Here is a 23,537-nt window from a genome sequence, read left to right on the forward strand (position 1 = left end):
TAAAAAAATAAATAAATATCAATTGATGACTGCATGACATTCAACTTTCAGGTATTTAAAACAGCAATTAAAATTTACTGCAATTAGAACTCTATAAGACAGGAAAATAAACCACATAACTAGTATGTGCTATGAGATAACGTCTATAACTGACGAGTAGTTGGGCATTGTGTAATTTGGGTTTGCAAGGGTTATCAAAATTCAGACACACAGGCCAAATATGGCACGACGATTGATCTGATAAAGCTCAAGAGAAAACATTTTAAAGCCTCAGAAAGAACACAAAATCTCGTCAACTGGAGTCTTGAGATATTTTTCATGTGGATCAATGTTGATATTAAATTGTCCATACACTACGAGAAATAAGGATAGCATTGCCATCGATTTGTATAATACATTTGAAATTACCTATCCAATTAGGCTAATTTCAGTTGGCAATGTTGTGCAAAATCCAATCGATCAAACCAAATCAAATCAAAGGGCATATTTTAAAGGGTTCCTCATGAGACCCATTACTTAAAAGTAAATAGCTCTCAAAAATACATTTAATATGATTAAAATATTTGTAGCATAGAACTTACCAATATTCTCAACTTTGGTATGAAACAATTTTTGTGGCAACATCGGTATCAAGCAAGCATAATTACAAAAAACATGGGGATTTGTTTGTATTTTCAATAAATTATTTTTGGGGTTAAACCATAGCGCCATAATTGATGTATGATTTCTACATTTTTATTATGTCCTGAATGGAGAAGTACTTCCTGTTGCACGAACTTCATAAGATATTGAACCTTATTCCAGATCTGTGACATTTTTTAACAAGGTAACTATCAAAGACACCGGAAACCCCAGCCCGTAAAGTCCTTTTAGACCGTCCATATGGATAGACGAGGCGTTGTAAGCCAATCACCGATAAGTATCGCCGGATAAATCAGTAAGAGCGTCAGAAGTGCCAGCCATTGTTCAACAATATATTATTACAATAGTGAAATGTTTTATTCTACTTATTTCATAATTTATACAAATTCTTCCATTCAGCATTACTCTAAAAGCTACTACTTTATGCTTTGTACGTTTTCAGAAACTACATTAACATTACATTTAAAAATATTTTATTTCATTTATTTCTTTATTTCTTAATTTATTTACTTATTTATTTAATTATTTATTTATTTATTTATTTATTTATTTATTTATTTATTTATTTATTTATTTATTTATTTATATATTTATTTATTTATTTATTTATTTATTTATTTATTTATTTATTTATTTATTTATTTATTTATTTATTTATTTATTTATTTATTTATTTATTTATTTATTTATTTATTTATTTATTTATTTATTTATTTATTTATTTATTTATTTATTTATTTATTTATTTATTTATTTATTTATTTATTTATTTATTTATTTATTTATTTATTTATTTATTTATTTATTTATTTATTTATTTATTTATTTCATCAGCATTTACACAAAACTCTGAGTTTTAAGAAATCTAAAGCAAATTAAATCTACAATAACGTTATTAGCTTTCAAGCGGCTTCACTAGTGGCTTTTTATTAGTCGAGTTACTGATGTTAAACTTTACTTTGTCCTCTAGCAATTTTCGTTCAACCATACTTCTTTCTTTAGCAAAATAATGCGTTCGTCAATTCCTGCTATTCAACCATGCAGACTGGCTTTTCCCAGTCAAGTTAACAACATCCCCAAGCTTGACGAAATACCAATTAAACTCTACACATTAACGGTATCGCACGCTGCTACCGGTACCATAAATCAGACACCAGTCAAACAGCGTCATCGAGGGATACCGACTTCTTCCGCCCGCCCGCCTGCCCTTCGTTTGCGTTTTGAACCGTTGTCGAACCGAAATCAGATCTTCGGATCAAGCGATCCACTTGAACCGACTAGGCCGAAGGACGTGGAAGCTTCCGGTTGGTGGTGCTCGCGTCAATGCAGGACATCCTGTTCCTCCTTTCTTCGAGCCAGTGGGTGTGTGTTTTTTCTGCCTTCTGCTTTTTTTTTGTTTTGTCTCCCAACCGTTTACGTTCGCACACAATTAAACGCAAAAGTACCGGATTCGATTTCCCGTCTCGGTGACCCATCATTAATTACTGTCCCACGCCAATCGAGAGCCTCTACCCACCAACGACCGCCATCCTCGATACGAAGCAGAAGTCACGCCGGACGACTCAACTCGGTGGCATTGGCAATTAATGATTTTATGAGCCCAAAACAAAGCCGACGGTGTTTGCCATCGAGAAGGCTCATAAAATCCCATATCACACCGGCTCTTCCTGCACTACCTCCAACCGGCTCATCGCCTTCCGCTCGCGCCACAGAAAAGCTCTCAACTATGGCGATTATCTTGATCCAGCAGGCTCACCGTTACGAGTGCACCGGGCCTTAACTGGGGTTGGGTGCGAACGAAAGGCCTCAATTGAACGGTTTGTGGCGTGCCGTTAACAACAAGTGTCAATTCCGCTTCGTACGCATCCCGCATTCAGCTGGTGGCCCCGAGTCTTCCTGTGCCGGTAAAACTAAAAGTCAATTAGTGTAGTTTCCGAAGATTGTTGCTCGTTTTCTTGGGACGCGGGCCAACTCGTGCGTGTACGCGTGTGTCAATTATCGAATCGTTCTTTACGGTTTCGAAGTATCACGCTTCCATTTTCCCATCCTTGACATTAGAGGGTGTGTGTGTGTGTTGGTGTATGTAATTAATACGAGTCCATTGCAGACAGGCTTGGGCAAGACGGAAGAAAGTTTCCTAGTGAAAGACGCTCGGTAGAATCGTCCTGAGCAGACTCGCACCATCATTCGCTCATTATCCTTGTGAGAAAACGGACTCCCAGGACTCCCACCCTCGGAAGCTCGGTCAACCCTAAAGTGCATTCAGCACGAGTGTGTGTATTTGTTTCCCGTGTGTGCTTGCGTGTGTGTTCGTGTGAAAACTGCTTCAAACGACCACGGAAATGTTGCAGCAACGCCGACGGGAACGCAAACCGAACAAACCCGGCCTGGGTGTTGCAGGCATCCTGTTGATTGCCATCGGATTAGTGGGAAAACTTTGCACCGCAAATGGGGCCACTACCGTCCACCGGCGGAACGCTGCGCTGGGCAAATCGGCATCCACGCCTGCACAGCTCTACTTTGATGCCATTGCACCGGAAGGTAAGACCGGCGAGGGACGAACGAAGACGTACGGGGCATCGGGACCATCTCCCAACATCTTTCACAGCACCACAAGCAACGCCTGCTTGACCAACTTTCAACTGCTTTTATTAGTTTTAATTGCAGAACGTTCCGTCAAACGATGGCCAGTGCTAACATCCGCTGAGTCCTGGAATTAGTTTTCCTAAGCACATTCGCCACGCACGGCTGCAGGCGTATGCAATTATTGCAACCGAGCCAACCGGGTGCGTGCCGGTCTATTTCCCGGCGAATTAAAATGATACATTACGATCATTATTAGCTGCAAAAACCATGCTGACGAGCCGATCGTCGGGTTGGTTTTCAATCTAGTTGCGAATTGATAACGCTTTTCGCATACTATCCAATTCGATTAGCCGTTCGGGGCTCACCTTTTTCTCTTTATCGTCAAATTAATTATCGAACCCGTTATCATGCACAATCGGTTCACGTGTTTGGCTTGTTGCTGGTGGAATGGTTTATTGGTGGAGCTAAATTTGATCGATTAATTACTGAAGGGGTTATTTTCACATGATTCACGCGAAAGTGGGACACAAGAGTGAATTTTTCCTTTTTTGCACATACCCTTTTCAGTATCATGTAAGATTGCTATTACAGGCAGATAAGGAATATTATTTTTCAATGTAGACCTATAAAAAGACATCACTCTTTTATTGCAATGTTTTTTTATATTTTTTATTTTCTCTTTGCACTAAAGAGCTTTTTTGAAAAGTGATTGTTAGTTCATTTATAATAAAACACAACAGATTTCTTTATGTTCAAAATTAAATCAATTAAAAATAGCAGCAAAGGATTAACTTCTAATGAATGAAAGGATAAGATTAACGAAACATCTCTTCATCAATTATGTATTTCACCAATCACCTTCCGTCAGCTCTTGCAGTCGACTACGCCAGCGTATATCGGGCGCTGGAAAATGGTGTTAACTAATGGGACAAAAGTTTGCAAACCATCTACGGCGCAATACCGTTGAATGAGTATTTGCAACAAAAACTCCACATAGACTAAGATTGATTAGAGAGTGCTAGTGCTTTTTGCAGACGTACCGTTTGGCATCTTTGACGATGAACTCCCGGCAAAACATCAATCATTATCCGACTCTTGATTCCGTGACTGAACGCACTGCTTCTTCACTCTCAATTTAACTCCAATCCCGTCGGTCTCTCTCCTATTGCTGCAGATCGAGAAAACTTCATCAAATACCATCTGGACAAGGCGCTGGAAGGGCGTTTACCTCATCACACCAGCACCATACCGAGGGACTTTGAGTTCGTTACCTACCAGGTGAGTAAACGCTGGACAGCAAGAGGTTTAATTCGGTGATGGAAGGAATGCTACCGCTCGTTCGCATAGCCCACCGCCCCGCTGTTAGAACGGTCTCGGGACACAGATCGAGGACAGGACGCTCATTTTCCTTGTCATAATATTGTCTTCCCATTCACGAACCGATGGCCAGATAGAAAGGTCAACTATTCAAAGTGATCGTACCGTAAGTTTAAGGATGGCGTTTCGCCAGAACTGCAAACGAATCACACCAACGCTAGCATGGAGTGCAAGTCTTTGCGTTTTCGGTGCTGTGTCTGCCATTTGCTTTTTTGTTTGGTTTGTACTCATTGTTTCTTATTCTTTTCTTGTATACGTTTCGAAAAGGGATGCTTTATGAAATCACTGTGAATGGTTTTGTGAAGAGGGTTCCGCAAGCATCGTTCACAGTCAATTAAGAGTCGGTACATTGGAACAAGAGAAGTGCATTTTGCCACTCAATTACGGCACGACAAACGTCTGCAAATGTGCTAACGATGGGATGGTTTGGGTTTAAATTTAATTTTCTCCGTTATCGACGAAGAAAGTTTCTTGATGCAAATAAACTGAGAATAAGAAAGTTTCTCGCCAATTGGTACAACACAAAAATCATGGTTAATAATATTTTTATTATTTTCTACTCAACTGTTTAGGAAGTAAACAATAACAACAATGATTATTTGTTTATTAATAAAAGTCATCCAGCCTAATGTGGCCTAAATAACTTTACCAAACCTCATAATATGCATGAAACATTTTAAAACGTGCTACGCAAGATTAATTTAACATTATTCATACTTGTGTTAAGATCGACATAGTTATTTATGGAGCAATATGATTTAACTATTTTTAATAGAGAGTCGTTCGAGCCAAATTCTGTAAATCTAAACTCAGTAGTCAAAAATGGTCGTGTTCTTTAATACCTACTAGGAGCATGAAAGTTTAGTTTGTTCTAGAATGTACAGAATGGATGGAATGGAAACATTCCAAGCATTTAACACATTAATTATCATTTAACAAACTAAAACAGGAAATGCTCTCGGAAATCAAATAACTTAAGTCTATAAATCCTTGCTATGATTTTTTAAATCTACGAACTTTATCTAATCTACGAATTCAAACATAGTATCCTGGATGTCATCAATATGAATGTATATTCGGTGAAAACTTACCGAATATGGTCAAGTCGAGGTTGCTAACTGAATAAACCACCAGCAGCTTCCTTTTATTAACACCCCACTGGAACACATTCCACCCCACTGGAACGATACCGGCAGTGACGAATAACGCTATAAAACTTGACGAAAACTAATCCAGTGGAGTTCAACCACCACAAGAAGGCAAAGTTTCCGATAAACTCCACTATACATTTTCATCGGCGAAAGTTCACCATCCGAGTCTACACGACCTGGCAAACAGCTCTGTCGCGACATGCTTCCCATACCCAACGTTCGATTGCCGGTTGCTTTTGTCTCGATTGACATCACGACCAGAAATAGTGCACGAGTCGCTTTCATTCGCCAGTCATTGCCAAAAGTTTGAGTAGTTTCGTCGGAATCAATTTGCACAGTTCATTAAAGCTGGTCCCTGGTCTGGCAAGTTGGTCACAATTGCTTGCATTTCTCGCCACCACACCACCGCAGAAAAAAAGGCTCATTCTCCTGAGCAGCCCGATAAAGAAGCATTACCGCTTCCTTTATCAGAACGGAGGGCAGCCAAAAATAGCACCATAAAACCATGCCCCAGCCGTGTCTTGCTCGAGTGGCTCAACGAAGGTACCGAATGCTTGAACGATACCCTATGCCACCGAACCGTCTCGTTAAGGCTCGCCAGCTTGTGTGGCGAAGATCGTCGCGTGAGTTTCGCACAGCGTCTTAATCCGTCCAAGCGTTGCGGTGCAAACGATCCTTGCCCCGTGAAGGATATTCTGCAACGGATCCACACCGAGCGGGGGTTTCATGTGAGTGCGCTGCAATGATCCGAGTGACCTGCCGGTACGTGTCCTTCCTTTCGCTGGTCGGCTGGCGGTAAAGATGAAAATTTAAATATAAATTAATTTTCCTCAATCTATAATATAAGCAGCGAGTGAAGGAGCGTCTTGCTGCAGTTACCGCGTCGTGCTGGGCGGTGCTTACGAACGGATGGCCTTTCCGGGGTGCGTCGGATCGCTGCAGACCGTGGCCGTTGCGTCGTTCCAGCTGAGGGTCGTAAAGTTTGGTGCAAAAGTGTAGGAGAAATTTTATAACCTCGCTTAATAGCATCTTAGCAGGTAGAGGATGCAGGTCGATTGTGACCCTTGGCGCTCTCTATTCCAATAATAGACGATATTATGCCAAGAACACCATTTATGATGGGTGCGTTTCGTTGATGAAATCTTCAAAAGCGAATAAGGTGATCTTTTTCGTACTCTTTTTAGCAACATTTACAGACACATAAAAAATAACTAAAGCTTTAGCTCTTCTGAACTCTCGTTATTACAATTTATGTTAAATTATATTATTTATTACCTGCGAGCTTTTACTATTTTCAAGAACTACTGTATGGTATGACTTTTGCTGAACGAAATTCCTAAAACAAATAAAAATTAACTTATTTACTTCTCTATCAGGCGCTACAACCGCTTGTCGTACTTGGCTTGCTGCAAGAGTCCTCTAAACCGCTAACGTTCGAGCACCATTGTATGGTACAAGGCTCTGCTATAAATTAAAGCTTGTTAAAAAATCTGGAAGTAATAAAATTAGCAGTTTAGAATTGATTAAGGTATAATAATTGTTTAGGTCATCGTTTAATGTTATCAGGCGCTACCACGGTTTCGCGGTCTCTGCAGGAGTCGTCTAAACCGCTCACGGTCGAGTGCCGTCGTCAGGCAATGCACGATCCCTGCCATTCTAGCCTACCACGCCTAATCTTTTCATGTGGAGTACCTAGAAGTGCTTTACGGGTTATGTCGTACGTGACATGAACAGTTCACCAGAGCTTAGCGTGGGGCTGTACGACAGTGAGTTTAACGTACAGCTCGTAGTGTTCGTTTTTGTAAAGATTGCTCCATTGCCCTGTCAAACATAAGAAGCCAATTTTCGGTACTAACTTAACATATGTTCAAGCCAGTACTTTACAGCATCCTTATTATTTTTAGTATCCGCTTTAATCATTTAATTAATCAGTTCTTCACATCTTGAATCTGAGAGTTACTACAAAGCTTGTAGCCATATATTTTCCATACAACTGGGATATAAGTATCTATTTCTTTGGTATATTTAGGTAGATTATCTTGATATAATACCCCGTTTTAAGGCAAATAATTCAGATTAAGTGCATGTATTGCGTTATTAATTAATGTTTTCATGTTCATCCATGACACGTATAACACAATATTTTACAGTTTTCGCTTTAAACTTTTATATTGTTTTCGTACATCATAAACTATTTTCAACGTCAGATGCTTTAACGTACTGCCGGCATACTTTTATAACAAACAACATCATTTTGAACTAATATACTAATTCTTTCGCCATCTTCCTCCCTTGCTTTCACACGCAGTTCTTTAGTTCCTTTTTTTCACAGAATGGGTAAATTGACTATTACAGATGTTATAATAAAATGATAAAAACAAAATTCCTTATAAGGGTTACGAAATTACTAAAATAAAGAAAAGGTAAAACTGCTTTTTACCGTTCCAAAGTTCACAACGAAAATCATTCTTAAAACAATACGTCAAACTGAAAACAAAAATATGACATTTACTGTTAATTTAACACACTTGTGTTTTATAGACTATGTAGACAGTTTGGGTAAGGCAACAAATGGCTTTACAGTATTTGGAATCAGCTTGTAAGAAACATAAACTGTTTTCCAAAATGATCAAACCACCTTGAATCCAAATATCTTGATTCAAGTTACACCATCTGTTAACCAGAATCTTCTACATGTTTCCATACAACGAACAGAAAATATTTCATCCTACAGCATCAACAGGTTGTTGGTTCTAGCTTTCCAAAAGTATTTATTCTTCCCCGGCAAAATCCACATCCCTTCGCTCCGTCTATCGCTTGCGCACAAATGCCTCTGTTGAAAAATAAAATCAAAACGTCTGACCAAATGAGTATGCAAACTCCGTTCCAATGTTCAATCGATGAAAGTCCTGCACCCGGTGAATCGATAATGATTTCCTACCAGCTCGATAACGGGCCAATGGCTGGTGTGATTCTTCATTCGCTTTACTCCTCGTGCCGACTTTAAACAAAAAAAAAACACAAAACCATCTCAAACAAGTGCATCCGTTGGTGTTTCCGGGCTTCGATTTCGACTCTATGTCCGATGTCCCTGTTTGCATTCCGGTGTGTATTCCTTCCCTATCCCGTTTCCCGTTTCAACTTTTTCGGTCAAAACGAACGGTCCCCGGGAGCGGAATGTTGGAATGTTGATTAATATAGATTTTCCATTTAACATACTGCCGATGCTGGAGCGGAATAATTTATCACTCCGGACGCCAACATTCGAAGAAAGCAATCAGGTTCCGTATCCGTTCATTCCCGCTACTGATCAATTTCATCGGCTAAATTGCAGTCGGCTTCAGGAGCACATCTTCGGGAACGTGGGATGGGAGCAATAGGGAATTGCTAAAACGGTGCAAATGTTTCATTAAACCGACCCCCGGTGCGCCGTTTTGGGCACTGTAAAAATACTGTACCATCTCTCCCACAGCACAAGCAAACCGAAAGTCATCAGCATACCACCAGATCCTTGCAGTTGGAAAAACCCACTGGCACGAAACGTTCATCACCGATCGTTGCTGGTCACCCGTCGTTCATTAGATATTCGATCGTCTGCTACCGGTCCGGATGCATCGACACGAGTGACATCGGTAACATCTGCTGCCCGTTCTGAAGGGTGGAGTCACACCATCGATGACCAAACATACGGCCAAAATATGCACACACATACACATGTAAAATCGTACAAATCGAGCTTTCCTTCGCATCGCTTCATCCGGGCCGCTTGCTTCATACATCCATAAACAGCTTCGTGTGGTAGTTAAATTTCCTGTATATGTCGATGGCGTTACGAGTTCGGATGTTTCTAACAAACCCTTTTTCGCACCCCGCCCCATTCATTGCAGGATGCGCTCGAGCCGGAAAATTTTTCCACCAACCTGTTGGACCATTTTATGATCGCTTACGGTCTGTCGGAGGTGGACGTGTACGCGTTTGTGGCGCTGAATTTGATCTGCTTTCCCTCCGGCTGGTGTTTCAATCCGGACGATGTCGGCAACATTTGTTGCCCCTTCTGAGCGCGACGGCATGGGCATGGGCGGCAGTAGCTTGATGTGTAAATAAGAACCTTGAAAGGAAAAGCAACGTAAATGCAAACAAGCAACGAAAAACACGGGTTGGAAGTGTATCGAACCACAGGGAAATCCCGAGCCGAGGTGGTTCAGTACGCCAAGCAAAAACCACATGTTGACAAAATTAACATCAATAAAACCAGAGCAAATTGCTAAATCAATTAAGCCACCCCTCACCCAGTTTCCGGGGCGTTTTATTAAACATAGGCGTTTACGTGGCAGTGTTTATTTTTCGTGCGGTTTTCAGTACAGTTTTGTTTCGTGCATTTCCAGCATTCCAGCAACCCATCCATTCGACCCTAATCGTTAGACGTTTAATCACAACCACGAGGATTCGATCTGCAACACTGTCAGCTCCGTTGCACTGATGTCCCAGTTGATGACAATGTAAATTACCCGCTTTGCACCGCACTGCAAGTAATCAATCCGAGCCAAACTGAAACTTTGTGTCCACATGTTCGGTCAGCGGGAAAATGGAGCAACCGATGGAACCCATCTGGTCGGCAGCCAGCGTTCCGGCGGTCGGGTAGCGATCGATGGTCAGCCAATTAAACGAAGCTAATCGTGTAAGCCTGCATTAGTTCCGCGATAATGGGGTTTTGTTTTCATTGAATCGTAATTATCGGCTGTTGATAAACAAATGATAGAAAATACATGTCATTAGCTAACTCGTTTTTGCACGAAACGAGCTGTCGTACTGGCGACGTGTTTGACTTTCCATAATTACTGTTTATTTCACGATACGATCGCGTTGATACGGAGTTCTATACAATTGTTTATTTGTCATAACACAATAGAAAAAAAATGTGCGAGGAAGTATTAATCAACCTTATTGATTCTATTCGAACCTTATTTATTCAACCTTATTGCGATTATTGAAAGGTTTCCCAAAGAACAAAGCATCGAGTCTTCAGAAATATAGTTCTAAAGTGCTGTTCATTTAGAATTCGGTCAGACTATTTTATGTACAGTAGCGCCACCAGTGGTGCTATATGGAACTTTTTGACATTTATGTGTAGGTACTGGAGCACTCATTCAATTAGTGTAAAAGTTCGTGCAAGTCCGTGCAAACTTACAGTTGTGTTTGACCATGGAACTAGAACGCCTTAAATTAATTGTGCCCCACCCACTTAGAAAATCCAACTTGGACCGGGAGAAAAATTGCCAAATTAATGAAAATCACCGCTTCTACAGCTGGATGTGTATTGAAACGGTTTCAGGAGTGTCAAAGTACTACTAGAAAGGTTGAAATGAAAGAAAAAAAGAAAAATGAAAGAAAGAAATGAAAATAATACTGAAAAAGACAGTCAAAACCACCAAAACAGCCTCTGAACCACCAAAAAATAGCTGCTGAAGTTGCTAAATCGGTTGTGCGGCAGCTGATGGGAAGCATCAAGAGAAAAGTCCATGATTTCATCCGTATATCAAAATTATAATTTTTTGCTTATTTGAGTGAAAAACAATTTTCAAAAACAAGGATTTTTATCCTTTCATTTGATGTGAAAATTATACTTCTATGTTAAAGAATGGTCCTTTTACAGCTTGTGATGAGTGACCGAATTCTAAATGAACAGCACTTTAGTAAATCGATACCGATCGTATGATATACAATTTTGGACGCAAATTTTCGATCGTCCCTTTCTGTAACTTGAACTATAACTTTTGGATCATTTAGGAAAACTCGTCAAGGTTTCATTCTTGTAAAGTTCCGGAAGCATGCAGCAATAAAACAATTGTGTTTAAAGCTTCTCGGTGTACAAAATGATGCCGAGGTAATACCGAAAAATCTACCCTACTCTGACTTTCAGCGAAACACATCTTGAAACCATGTTGCTTAAATCAAGCATTTAAAAATTGAGTGAAAATTTAAATTTAAATAAATCCAACTGCACAGCTGCTTAATTTGAATATACAGTAAATATTCCGACAATTTTAAGGGATGAAATGATACAGTAAAAATTTGAAAGTTTAAATTCAGTTTAATTTTTCCAAATTTTTGAAGACAATTAGTACGTGCATCAACTGAGTTGATTATTTTTTATTATCTATCCTTTTTCGTGAAGTCGTTGATGTTCCCTCCCCAAAACGAAATGTTGAGGAGTTTTGATGGTTATTTATATACTTAGTTACTAAAGAACTGTTGGATTAACTGCAATGTTTTCATGCTAAATAAAAAAGTATCCTTTGACATAAATATCTATAAAATATAGATTCAACATCAAGTTACAAATCTAAAACCAAGTCGTTAAATATGCGTTTAAATGTGTTAGTCACATAAAAAGCAATTAATAAAACAATTATAAACATTAGCAAAACGGTTATTGCTCCTTTCGTATGAATCCGACACTTTTTCTCTGTACCTTATCATCTATCGATTGTTTGTTTGTGTACGACTAGCGTATTTATGGTACGGGAGGCACAGCATCTTTTCCGCTCATCACCACGTACACAACCTCATGCTAGATAGAGAGTATTGAGATCAATGAGTACGAATACTATCATGCTACTACACGGCACCAGCATGGGCACCTATTAGTGACATCACAACAGCAGCCATACGGCCATTGGGTCTTAGCATGGTCGGACCAAACAGTACCACATTGTCTTTCACACGCGCACACGTGCATCACTGTGTGTGGTTTACAAACGAACTGCAGCACCTCCATCCGATCCGACGTCAGTTCATCGATGGCAGTTGATACGCGGCAGCCGGCCACAAACCATCGCGTCCCGCGGGTTCGCATCACCGCCGAAAAACGGGTGACTTATCGACCTATCCACCCGAACTAGTGTCGAAACGAAACTGACGCAGCACTGCCATTCCGTTGCACCGAGTGCTCACGCTTGATTAAGAGATCAAAAAGATCACGGTGAAATTGAACGGTTCGATTGAACGGGCTTTTCCCGCGTCCGTACAAATTGCTCCGCTCGGTTTGTGATGGCGCTCACAAAGAAAGCATCGCCATTGCAGCGTAGAACGGTCGTTTTTCAACCATCATTGACCTGCTCGATCAGGTACGTGCCTGTGTGTGTGCTTTTTTTTCTTCTCTCGCGTGTGTAGCAACATTCGACAATGAACAGGAATCACCATTAGGACGGCAAAGAAAAGTCTCCACGAACTACACACACGGAGAACAGTTCAATCCGCCGCCGTGACAGCGGAGGCCCGGTTAACTCTTGCACGAAAATTTCGCATTTGATTGACGGCATTTCGTGGTGATTTTGCACGCTGACAGATTTCAAACGTGCATCGCCAAAAGCCGGACGTACGGCTGCATCCGATTGCTACAAATTTGCAGCTTCCACATGCCACGACAAAAACGGCCATTTTCGGTCATATTCTTCCGGTACAGGGCTTTCCGGTTTTGTGCAGGGCCGCAGCAGTGGAACGGTTGCCAAACCGGTGGCATTATTCATTTTCGCGCATTGTTTTTTTTCCTCTTTTTGGGCGATCACAGCCACTGCACAATCAACGGTTGATGCTGCACAAACAAATCATGTGCCCGGTTGCAAATTGGAACAGTGAACGATAGGAAGCATGGCATGACACGGTTAGTGTGGCGGAACATAACTACGTACACAGCATAAAAAGAGTGCTAAAGGTTATACACGAAGTTAACAAAAAGGTGTTAAATAAAGTGAAGGTTGTGATCTGTACACTAGTTCGCGAATAAACTGTCGCGAATCAGAATAAGTAAACTAAGTGACCAAAATTGGTTGTGTTTCCATGGAAACTGAATCGCAGATTGTTCAAACTAGGACGTACAAATTAATAAAACAAGTTAACGGACATTTTCAAACAAACAAGCAACTCATCTGCACCGCGACAACCTATCCTAACTAATCTTCAAAAGAATTTATTAAAACAAATCCAAAATAAAAAAAACAAAAGTGAAACACACCGCTTATCAGGATTGAACAAGTGTTTTGATAATTTCATAAAGATATTACAGACATTTCAGTACCAATATTTAAAATTTTGGTAAAACTGTCAATTAGTAAACATATTTTTTTCTGAAATACCTCTTCATTGTAGTAAAAAGAATTGCATTTATTAACAGATAGTAGGCACTAACCTAAGAAAAGGAAAAAGTGCTCCTGTATTAATTCTTTATTCGATTTCATGTGATGTTTTGCGTATTCGAACAATTATTAGACAAAACTCCTATAAAATAGCAATAATAAACACAAAACGTCATGTTATTTACTCGTTAAACTCATCCAATACTTGTTAGTGGGTTTATTAAATTCGAGTGTCCATTATTGGGCTCAAAACTAACCTAAAAAAATGACCTTGACATCCGAGCAGTAAATGTGCTTCAATATTCGGTAAACTTTAGTTGTTACCAAAACCACCCACTGCTTCATTATGGGTAACAATGCGGTCAGTTTCCATCGCCATTGGAATTTTATTTTTCATCGCCCTTCTCCCTTCTACCCCCACGTCCAAGCCTCGGTATGCTGCTAATGTGCGGTTTGCTGGCAATGCTCTCCGCCCCGGAGGCGCATATGATCATCGAACGACCTGCACGTCTAACGCCAGAAGAATACCGCTACCAGCGTGGCTTGTTAGCCGAACGTGAAGAACAGCAGGCCCTCGGAGCTGACATCGTCCTGACCACAAACGAAACCATCGTAAACAACCACCTGATGGATCTGAAGAGAGACGAGCTGGAAATAGGTTTCATCAATCCGTACAACTTTTCTCCCGCTCGCCATTTCTTTGAAGTGCTGGACCAGATCAACGCATCACCGCTGTTCCGGTTCATCCGCGCAATGCCCAAGGGTGCCGTGCTCCATGCGCACGACACCGCACTGGCCAGCACCGAGGTGATCGTGAACGCAACGTACTTTCCTGACCTCTGGCAGCGAGGCACCTTCACCGACCAGCATGACCTCGAGTTCCGCTTTTCGCGCGTAAAACCGTCGACCGGTGATGGTTGGGAACCGGTCCAGACCGTCCGGAACCGGACGGGTGCCGACCGGTACGATGAACAGATCCGTCGGCTGTTTTCGCTCTACGATGCGGATCCGCTCCACGCGTATCGCAGCATCAACGATGTGTGGGACAGGTTCAGCCAGATTTTCCTGGCGCTCGATCCCATCGTCACGTATAAACCCGTCTGGGAGCATTACTTCCGGGAGGCGCTTCGAGAGTTCCGCGAGGATAACGTGATGTATCTGGAGTTTCGGGGACTGCTGCCAACGGTAAGCGCACTGCAAACGGAGGACAAAATAGGGCAAGTACATGCTAACGACTGTGGGCAACTGGGGACTCTATTCGACTGTCATCGTGTGATTGATGGCATTTCGTAGTCGACGCGTTGGCCCTGTCGTGAGGGACGAAAATAGACAGGTGGATGAGCTTGGTGATGTAACGGTTCACACCGTAAGTGTCTCATTGTTGCAATCAAACCATTACGTATTCACTTATAAGATAATGGCATCGGCATGTTCTGGCAGATGCCTTGAATGTTTGCTCCCAATACCAGACATTTGAAACTGGTCTAAAATGAAGGTGAAAGCTTTGGAATTCACTATCCAAACGAGACACAATAGAAATTGTAGGTTTAATTGTTGCATAATGTAGGGTCAGGAATTCGTTGAACAATCGCCATCTGTTTTTAAATCAAAACTGCATTCACTTTGCATTAATCAGCAAAGAAAGAACAACGATGGTCCTAAAATGAAATGATTTTAAATTTTCCAATTTGGCAACTCTTGCAGCTGTACGATCTAGACGGTAATACCTACACACCCGAGGATGTGGTAGAAATATATCGAACAATCACGGAGGAATTCAAAGCGGCCAATCCACGTTTTGTCGGAACCCGGTTCATCTACGCGCCGCTGCGGTTCGCCGACAACCAAACGGTGGATCAATATTTGAGCCTTGCTGAACGGTTGCACCACCAACACGGTGACTACGTGGTTGGGTTTGACCTTGTCGGCCAGGAGGATACAGGTCGTCGCCTGCTGGACTTTGTCCCGCAGCTCCTGAGCTTACCTTCATCCATCAACTTTCTGTTTCATGCCGGCGAAACCAACTGGCACGGTATGCCGTCGGATGAAAATTTGGTACGTACCGCCGTAATTTGCCTTCGTACTTGCGAAATCAATCAATAATGCTGGAATGAACATCTCGTTTCGTTTCGATATATCGTATCCTCTAGTTCGATGCCATCATGCTTGGTACGAAGCGCATCGGGCATGGGTATGCCCTGCTCAAGCATCCAGTGCTGGTGGAAATGGTGAAGAACCGCGACATTTGTGTCGAAATCAATCCCGTCTCGAATCAGGTTCTCAAGCTGGTAGCCGATTATCGGAACCATCCGGGCAGCATTTTATTTTCGACCGATTTTCCACTTGTCGTATCATCGGACGATCCGTCATTTTGGGGTGCCGCTCCGCTGAGCCACGATTTTTACATGGCCTTTCTGGGCATGGCATCGGCTCATCAGGATCTCCGGCTGCTGAAAAAGCTAGCCCTCAACTCGTTGCGCTACAGCTTAATGAACAAACAGGATAAGGCCGCGGCGGAAGCAATATTCTACCGGTCTTGGGACTATTTCATCGATGCGAAAGTCGAGCAGATATTAGCAGAGAAACGAAATCAAGTGTAAACTCAAGCGGCAAATATAACACGAACCGAGCACTGAACAGAAAAGACTCTTTCTTTTATTTTGCCTTATCCGATATAAGCACTTCGGGTGAAATTTAGTCTGCTTCAGTTGCAGAGTAAAAAGTGTAATTACTATTTTTTCATTTTGATGTAGCTCTGTTGGAAGGATTCACATGGCATGTGAACGTACAGCGAACAAATGAAACGAACCAGACGATATTGTGAAATATAATTCAACTAAAATTTCAAGATTTTCGTGTTTAGCTAGCAACGTTAGGAGGCAGTTTTGGGATCTGTTTAATCACTTCGGATCAAAGTTTTCTCGAGTGACACATTGAAAGCCCTACACTCACACATTATCAACGATTATAGGATCATGCGATCGGTACTAAATGCACTCCATGACCGTTCCCTTAAGCACTGATTATCCATGTACGTAGAACACATTACAGGGTTTACAATATAATCTGGTAAAATCGAAGCTATCTCAAGATTCGTTTATAATAGAGCCAGAATGAGCCGAGATGGATCTGGAGTAAATGCGAACCCTTCACACAGAGAAGGCCACCTAATTATCAAAGAAAGTTTATGTCAGCTCTAACCTTTTTAGACTGTAATATTGTATGCTTTGTACGCGTGTGAATTGAATGATTTCAGTGAATTTGAACTGAATTTAAAACATTGATCTGAAACAGTCTCATTTTGTTAAAGGTTTAGAAAGTACAGCTGTTGTCAGATCTAACTCGTTTTATTTTGACCGCATTCCAAAAAAGCCCTAACTTCCCCAGATAAAACCTTGAACTCTGTGAGTTTACAAAAACTGTTATGAAGTTCATTACCCAGGAGGTCGTTACACCTACTGGACAAAATCAGACCCGTTTCTGGAAATGTAATTGTCTTAAATAATGTTTGTAAATGCTCTTGTTGGATGAATTTTCTTTTATTTTCCTCGGAAGATATTCTGTTTCTGTTTTCTTTCTGTTTTTATACAAGGCAGGTTTGACGCTGTAATATTGGATGGATTGTCTGTGGTTTGTAATGCAAGCTTGGACATAGTGGTGTATTCTTTACTTTTTGTTTGCTTATTTATCAACAGAGCTTTACTTTTCAGATCTGGCATCTGAAGACGAGGCCACCTTCTTTAGTTGGTAGAGCTAAAGTGTGAGCTGGAATTCTTAGCTTCCCTCTGCACCATACAAATCTCGTTATTTCTGCCTTGATTTTACTAATCTGTGAGTTCAGTGGAGAAAAAAGGGCAGCAATATACCATATCTTGGGTAGAATATACATGTTTCAAATTTTTACCTTTTGAAATGAATTCAAAATTCTGTGGTTGTGGAGCAATATTACGTTATTTACGTTACGTTACGTTATAATACGTTACGCTATGATACGTTATTTTTTTCACAACCTAATCCCAGTTCTTTTTGCCCATGAAATTGAATATATTCAAAGCTTTTTCGACTAAATTGAATGATTTATTTAAATCAATAAGATGCATACTGTGCAAAAGATTTTAGATCTATTTCGGCATAGTATAATTCAACTTGAACGAAATATAGTAATGCTCCCCAATTTACAAGTTAAACTAAAGAAACATCTGTATAGTTGGTGGAAAATTTATTCATGTCCAAAAAAGGGAAAAAAATCAATTCATCGCTATTTTCCTATCCATATCTTAAACAAAACTGATAATGTTAAACAAAAACTGGAGATAAACATAATACAAGGAATACAAGGAGTACAATTCAAGTAATGCTGTTTTTATAATATTTTATACTAATTACTTAAAATGTTAATATAGTTACTTATTTATTTGATTGTTTATTTGCTCGGTTAACACGGCTATTACAGGGTTTACGAGTTTGCTTGACGTCAACGGGGTTTTTTCCTGAATCGATTCAAACAGAGCTAGCATTGAAACAGATAGACCCGGAACCATTCACATCACTTGGAACTAGCTCAAATAGAAGCTGACTTTTTTCCCCACAAATCGGAATTATTCGTCATCACAAATCAAACTTTCCATTTGCAAGGTGAAAAATTATTCTTCTTTAGGTGAAATTGTTGTAGTAGCTACGCCCAAAAAGAAACATATCCAAATATATCATCAATCTAAATTTTAGCAAACATCGCCAAGAAGTTCAACAAATTCTATATGTGCGATATGTTAGCATCTCATTCGCCGGCAGCATATTCCGCAGATTGATTACTTTTTCGCTAGCCTCTCAAACGTATATCTCAACTACCACAACAAACGTTCGACAACAACAATCGCTAACTAGACAACCCTGGTGGTCGTTTACCATCGACCAGAGTCTTATCTGCTCTGAACCACACATATCAAATCGCCACCACTGAAATGTGATAATATAAAACAAAAAAAGAGAATATTACACACCCCGCAGTAAAAGGGACAACTAAACAATACGCCACCAAAACGCTACTATTATTTTTAAATCCACAGTTCCGACGCATCGGGGTGCGAAATGTTGCGAATGGGATGCGAGAATGATAAGTGTACATTGAAGGCGGCGGCAAACAAGCAACAAACCATTTGTTTGTTTGCCAACAATAATAAAATAAACACAACATACACCCTTCTTCCGTTGCACAGTTTCCTTTCTGCCAGACCGACGAACCGGACGCTTGACTGTCAATGTCTGTCCCGCGTAACCACCGCACCCGGCATTCTGGCAGAAGTGTGGTCGCGTCGAAGTGTGTGGTTGGTTCTGATAATCCAACCCCACCGTAGTGCCTCGAGGGCAAGCCATCGATCCACGCCACATTATCAACCACGTCAGCGGATGGTGGGGTTACCATCTTGCCACCCCGAACAATGACGTCTATCACACCGTCCGGATGCGGATTGCTGATGGTGGTGGTAATTCAACACCGAACCAAACACCACCACACATCGTGCACCGCGCGATATCTCGTGGAGATCGCATTGAAATTATCTTTTACTTGCCGTTCTTCTTTATGGCGTCGGATTTTGATATTTTTTTTGTTCGTCGAGCTCACGCCGAAGAATCGGTTCTCTGCGTAGGTCGCGATTGTGTTGCCCTACTCAGTACTGTCGCGAACACGTTGCGTGGAGCTCCGTTTATTGTTTCTGTCGGTGCAAGTTTCCCCGGTTTGATTTAGCGAATGGCTCGCCACTCGTACGATGAGTTTTGCCGGCTGCGTGAGGAGTTCTTCGCCCAGGAACAGAATCGTGGACTTGGCGCTGATCTGGTGCTCAGTGATGACGAGCAACGGCTTAACCGGTATGTGATGCACCTCAAGCAGCAGGAGCTTGCTAAGGGTGTGGAGAACCCATACGAGCTTGTTTCCGCCCGACATTTCTTCGAGATGGTCGAGCGCATAAATGAGTCGCCGCTGTTCAAACTCATCCAGCAGATGCCAAAAGGTGGCGTTTTACATGCACACGATACGGCCATCGGTAGCACGGAGCTGATCGTGCGAGCGACACGCCACGAACATCTCTGGCAGAGTGGAAACATTCCGCAGACGGACCGTGATCCGATGCCGGTGTACAAATTTTCGCGCACCAAACCGACTGCTGAAGGTGATTGGCGTTTGGTGGTGGATATTCGCACCGCGCTCGGTAACGAAGCGTACGATGACGCCATCCGGAAGATGTTCACCCTGTACACGAAGGATCCGCTAAACGCTCACCGCGACATTAACGATGTGTGGCGCAAGTTTATGGCGCTATTCATATGCTTCGAGCCAATGGTAACATACCGCCCGGTCTGGGAAGAATACTTCTACGGATGTTTGGGGGAGTTGCTTGCTGATAACGTCACTTACTTGGAGTTCCGAGGACTGCTGCCACCGGTAAGTAGACCATGTCCGATCACAGCAATCCAAACTAATAAACGGACCTGTTGGATCGTAGGTTTACGATCTGGACGATCGCACATACTCCCCGGAAGACATCGTCCAAATGTACGTCGATCAGTCGGAAAAGTTTCTCCGAGCCCATCCCAAGTTTATAGGCGTTAAGTTTATCTACGCACCGCTAAAATTCTGTGACGATAGTACGTTCGACGGTTACCTTACTCTGGTGCAGAAGCTTAAAGAACGCTTCCCGCGCTTCATCGCCGGCTTTGATCTCGTGGGACAGGAAGATCTTGGACGGCCGCATACGGACTTTAACGAGCGGCTGCTGCAGTTGCCAACGGCGATTAATTTCTTCTTCCACGCCGGTGAAACCAACTGGGTTGGTCGACGGGACGAAAATTTGGTGAGTAAACGATAAGATATCTAACAAAAGCATGGCACTCAATTCTTCTGTTGATTTGATAGACGAACCATTCTAATCTGGAATGCGACAGATTCAATCGAACGATTGGGTGCGTAAATATCAGATCGGTTGTGGTGTGTGGTTAAACTTGAAATATGAGGCTCAACGTCACCGGCACGCTAGTGATAGTAGCGTTCGATAAGAACGAAAGGTCCATTAAGCACCAGGACAGCTTGTTGCCATATGATTTGATATCACCTATTGACACCATACTCACTGCACGTGGCATTGGGATAACCGGCATTGATAAGATAAGCCATAGTAGTTTTTGACAACTCCACTATCTAATTAAAACATTAATTGCATAATTTGTGCGAACAGCAATATTTCAATTATTCGTTATATCCCTGATATTGTTGACCTTATTGTGCAAAATTCAAAAGTATTTCCATTTTTCAGATAATAATAAATAATGATAAGGGCTCATTCAATTAATACGTAACGCTGATAGGGGGGGGGGTCAGTACCAGCGATACGATTTGTTACATAGGGGGGTTTAACTTTTTGTTACGTAACATACGATAAGATGGTACTTAGATTTCCGCTTCATAGTCTATGTACGAAAAATTAACTTATTTTAAGGATTTTTATACAAATTTCATGTTATCTATCTACTTGTCGATTGTTTAAAGGTCAAGTTTCTTGATATCTTCTGTTACCCATTTCAACCATTGATAACTACTGATTTCCACTCAGATGGTGATTTTGGATTCCTGTGTGTAGTAGTGGATCTAGTTTGCATCAATTATCACAAAACAAGCATCTTCGTCTCATGAACCTTAAATTTAGATTGAAGAGCTCCCGGTTGCCGTGTTTGAAGTCAGCATACCAGCTAAAATAGTTGATTTTAATGGTGCTGAATTTGAAGAAGCTTATCAATTCATTTTAACCGTTTTTTTTTTTCCACACCAAATGCCAACCACCATAACCTAATGCCTAGCCAAATAACAAATATTGACATTCTAAAATTCTGATGTTCCATTGGGTGTTAAACTAGAGCTATATAAGTTATATATACTCCCAGCTTCGTTCATCTGAAAATAATTCACTAAATCTATTTTACCAACAAATGAAGTTATACTTTTACCATTTTTATAGAACCTTTAAATCTATGTTTAAAAAAAAAGTTAGTCAGTGAGTAAAAAAGTGAATTCATAATAAAAAAAATAATAAAAGACAACTACGCAAAAAAAAGGTTGCTAGAAAAATAAGAAGCAGTACTGATAAATCATTTACATACGAATTCTTGTTCTAAATAGATTACTTCGATTAAGTTGATATGTAATGTAAACTTCACAACGAGCTTCTTAAGCTTTTTTCAGTGGCCGATTAGCGAATGAATAATGGTCCTACGTTTGGGATCTGAGGTGATTGAGGACTTGTATACGAAGCATCTTCCGGTAATTGATATCTTTATGCAGAACCTATCTCGCCTTGGATTAGTTAACATGGTACATGTCAATAATACAAATTATATTGATGAAAGAAACGGATAGCCATTGTTAATTATTAACAAATATTGATAAAAAAATATCGTATGCAAAATCTTAGCTGTATAGATTGAAAAAAGTTCTAAAAACCTCTAAATATTAGCAACGATGAAGCAATTCAGCCTGGCGTGAATAGTAAATTTATTAGGCAGTATGTTTGTTTCATTTTGCAATTGTCGGAATACGTTGGAATTACTTAGATAAATTAAGAAAAATTCATTTTTTTTAAACAAGGGGGGGGGGGGGGTTAACGAAATATTACGTAATTAATGGAGGGGGGTTGCGTCCAGTGTTACGTTTTGTTACAATAGGGGGGGAGGGGGTCGAAAATTGACGAATGTTGCGTTACGTAATAATTGAATGAGCCCTAAGTAATAATTACGTATGACAATCAATGCCATTATTTTAAATCATTTTATTTATTTTATTTATAAAACTAGGAAAGGAATTTTCTTTTTGGAAATACAATATATTTAGAATTATCTCTCATGACAAAGCTTTTCATATTTCAAATTTTATGTATTTCGTGAAGAATAGTCTGACATTACCAACGCAAAGTAAAGAAACAGGAACATAAGCCAACGAAGCAAACTTACTCTATTATCATTCATCTTCTGATCAAATAAATCGATACATATTCATGCAACACGACTACTTTCAGATCGACGCTATCCTGTTGGGAACGAAGCGCATCGGTCACGGATTTGCCGCTCTGAAGCACCCGGTCGTGCTGGAACAGATTAAGCAGCGTCAAGTGTGCATTGAAATAAACCCCATCTCTAACCAGGTGCTGAAGTTGGTGCAAGATTTTCGCAACCACCCGGGTGCATTCTACTTCTCCGACAACTATCCCGTCGTCGTGTCCTCGGACGATCCATCCTTCTGGTGTGCAGCACCGTTGAGCCATGACTTTTTCGTCGCCTTCATGGGACTGGCGTCGGCCCGTGCCGACATACGGTTGCTGAAAAAGCTGGCACTGAACTCGATCGAGTACAGCTCGATGGAGGCCGATGAGAAAGCGGGGGCGCTGCAGAAGTGGACAACTGCTTGGAACAAATTTGTTGCGGAAACGCTTAAGATTGTTCCTGCTGAATTTTAGTTTCGTTGGTGATCGTTTAACCGCAAATCCGTTGGTATCAGTATTTTGTTACTCTTAAAAATTTTGTAAAAACCCGTCTTTGTGTTGTGTTGTGAAGCATAAAACGACATAAATTTAAATGGCAATGTGAATAATTTGGCAACATG

The 23,537-nt window shown here is 40.9% G+C and overlaps 3 protein-coding genes across 3 annotated transcripts; all 3 read left to right on the forward strand.

Annotated features, from left to right (window-relative positions):
• The first annotated feature begins 2,984 nt into the window (after nucleotides 1-2,984).
• Nucleotides 2,985-9,411, forward strand: LOC128305033 (uncharacterized). Its single transcript, XM_053042311.1, has 3 exons — nucleotides 2,985-3,183; nucleotides 4,403-4,506; nucleotides 9,229-9,411. The coding sequence occupies exons 1-3, from the start codon at nucleotides 2,985-2,987 to the stop codon at nucleotides 9,409-9,411; spliced, it is 486 nt and encodes a 161-aa protein (XP_052898271.1).
• A 3,331-nt stretch (nucleotides 9,412-12,742) lies between these two features.
• On the forward strand, nucleotides 12,743-16,515 carry LOC128301094 (adenosine deaminase AGSA-like). Its single transcript, XM_053037415.1, has 4 exons — nucleotides 12,743-12,883; nucleotides 14,320-15,076; nucleotides 15,596-15,946; nucleotides 16,042-16,515. Exons 1-4 carry the CDS (start codon nucleotides 12,807-12,809, stop codon nucleotides 16,489-16,491), a joined length of 1,635 nt encoding a protein of 544 aa, XP_052893375.1. The 5' UTR covers nucleotides 12,743-12,806; the 3' UTR covers nucleotides 16,492-16,515.
• A 3,063-nt stretch (nucleotides 16,516-19,578) lies between these two features.
• LOC128302608 (adenosine deaminase 2-like) lies at nucleotides 19,579-23,537 on the forward strand. Its single transcript, XM_053039471.1, has 3 exons — nucleotides 19,579-20,333; nucleotides 20,395-20,742; nucleotides 22,954-23,537. The coding sequence occupies exons 1-3, from the start codon at nucleotides 19,641-19,643 to the stop codon at nucleotides 23,389-23,391; spliced, it is 1,479 nt and encodes a 492-aa protein (XP_052895431.1). The 5' UTR covers nucleotides 19,579-19,640; the 3' UTR covers nucleotides 23,392-23,537.

Source organism: Anopheles moucheti, chromosome 3 (genome assembly GCF_943734755.1).
Source record: "Anopheles moucheti chromosome 3, idAnoMoucSN_F20_07, whole genome shotgun sequence".
NCBI lineage: Eukaryota > Metazoa > Arthropoda > Insecta > Diptera > Culicidae > Anopheles > Anopheles moucheti.

Coding starts and splice junctions, on each gene's coding strand:
- LOC128305033 (XM_053042311.1), top strand. CDS start 2,985: ATGTTGCAGCAACGCCGACGGGAACGCAAACCGAACAAACCCGGCCTG. Junction 3,184..4,402: donor TGATGCCATTGCACCGGAAG/GTAAGACCGGCG, acceptor CTATTGCTGCAG/ATCGAGAAAACTTCATCAAA. Junction 4,507..9,228: donor TTGAGTTCGTTACCTACCAG/GTGAGTAAACGC, acceptor TCTCTCCCACAG/CACAAGCAAACCGAAAGTCA.
- LOC128301094 (XM_053037415.1), top strand. CDS start 12,807: ATGGCGCTCACAAAGAAAGCATCGCCATTGCAGCGTAGAACGGTCGTT. Junction 15,077..15,595: donor TTCGGGGACTGCTGCCAACG/GTAAGCGCACTG, acceptor CAACTCTTGCAG/CTGTACGATCTAGACGGTAA. Junction 15,947..16,041: donor TGCCGTCGGATGAAAATTTG/GTACGTACCGCC, acceptor CGTATCCTCTAG/TTCGATGCCATCATGCTTGG.
- LOC128302608 (XM_053039471.1), top strand. CDS start 19,641: ATGGCTCGCCACTCGTACGATGAGTTTTGCCGGCTGCGTGAGGAGTTC. Junction 20,334..20,394: donor TCCGAGGACTGCTGCCACCG/GTAAGTAGACCA, acceptor GTTGGATCGTAG/GTTTACGATCTGGACGATCG. Junction 20,743..22,953: donor GTCGACGGGACGAAAATTTG/GTGAGTAAACGA, acceptor GACTACTTTCAG/ATCGACGCTATCCTGTTGGG.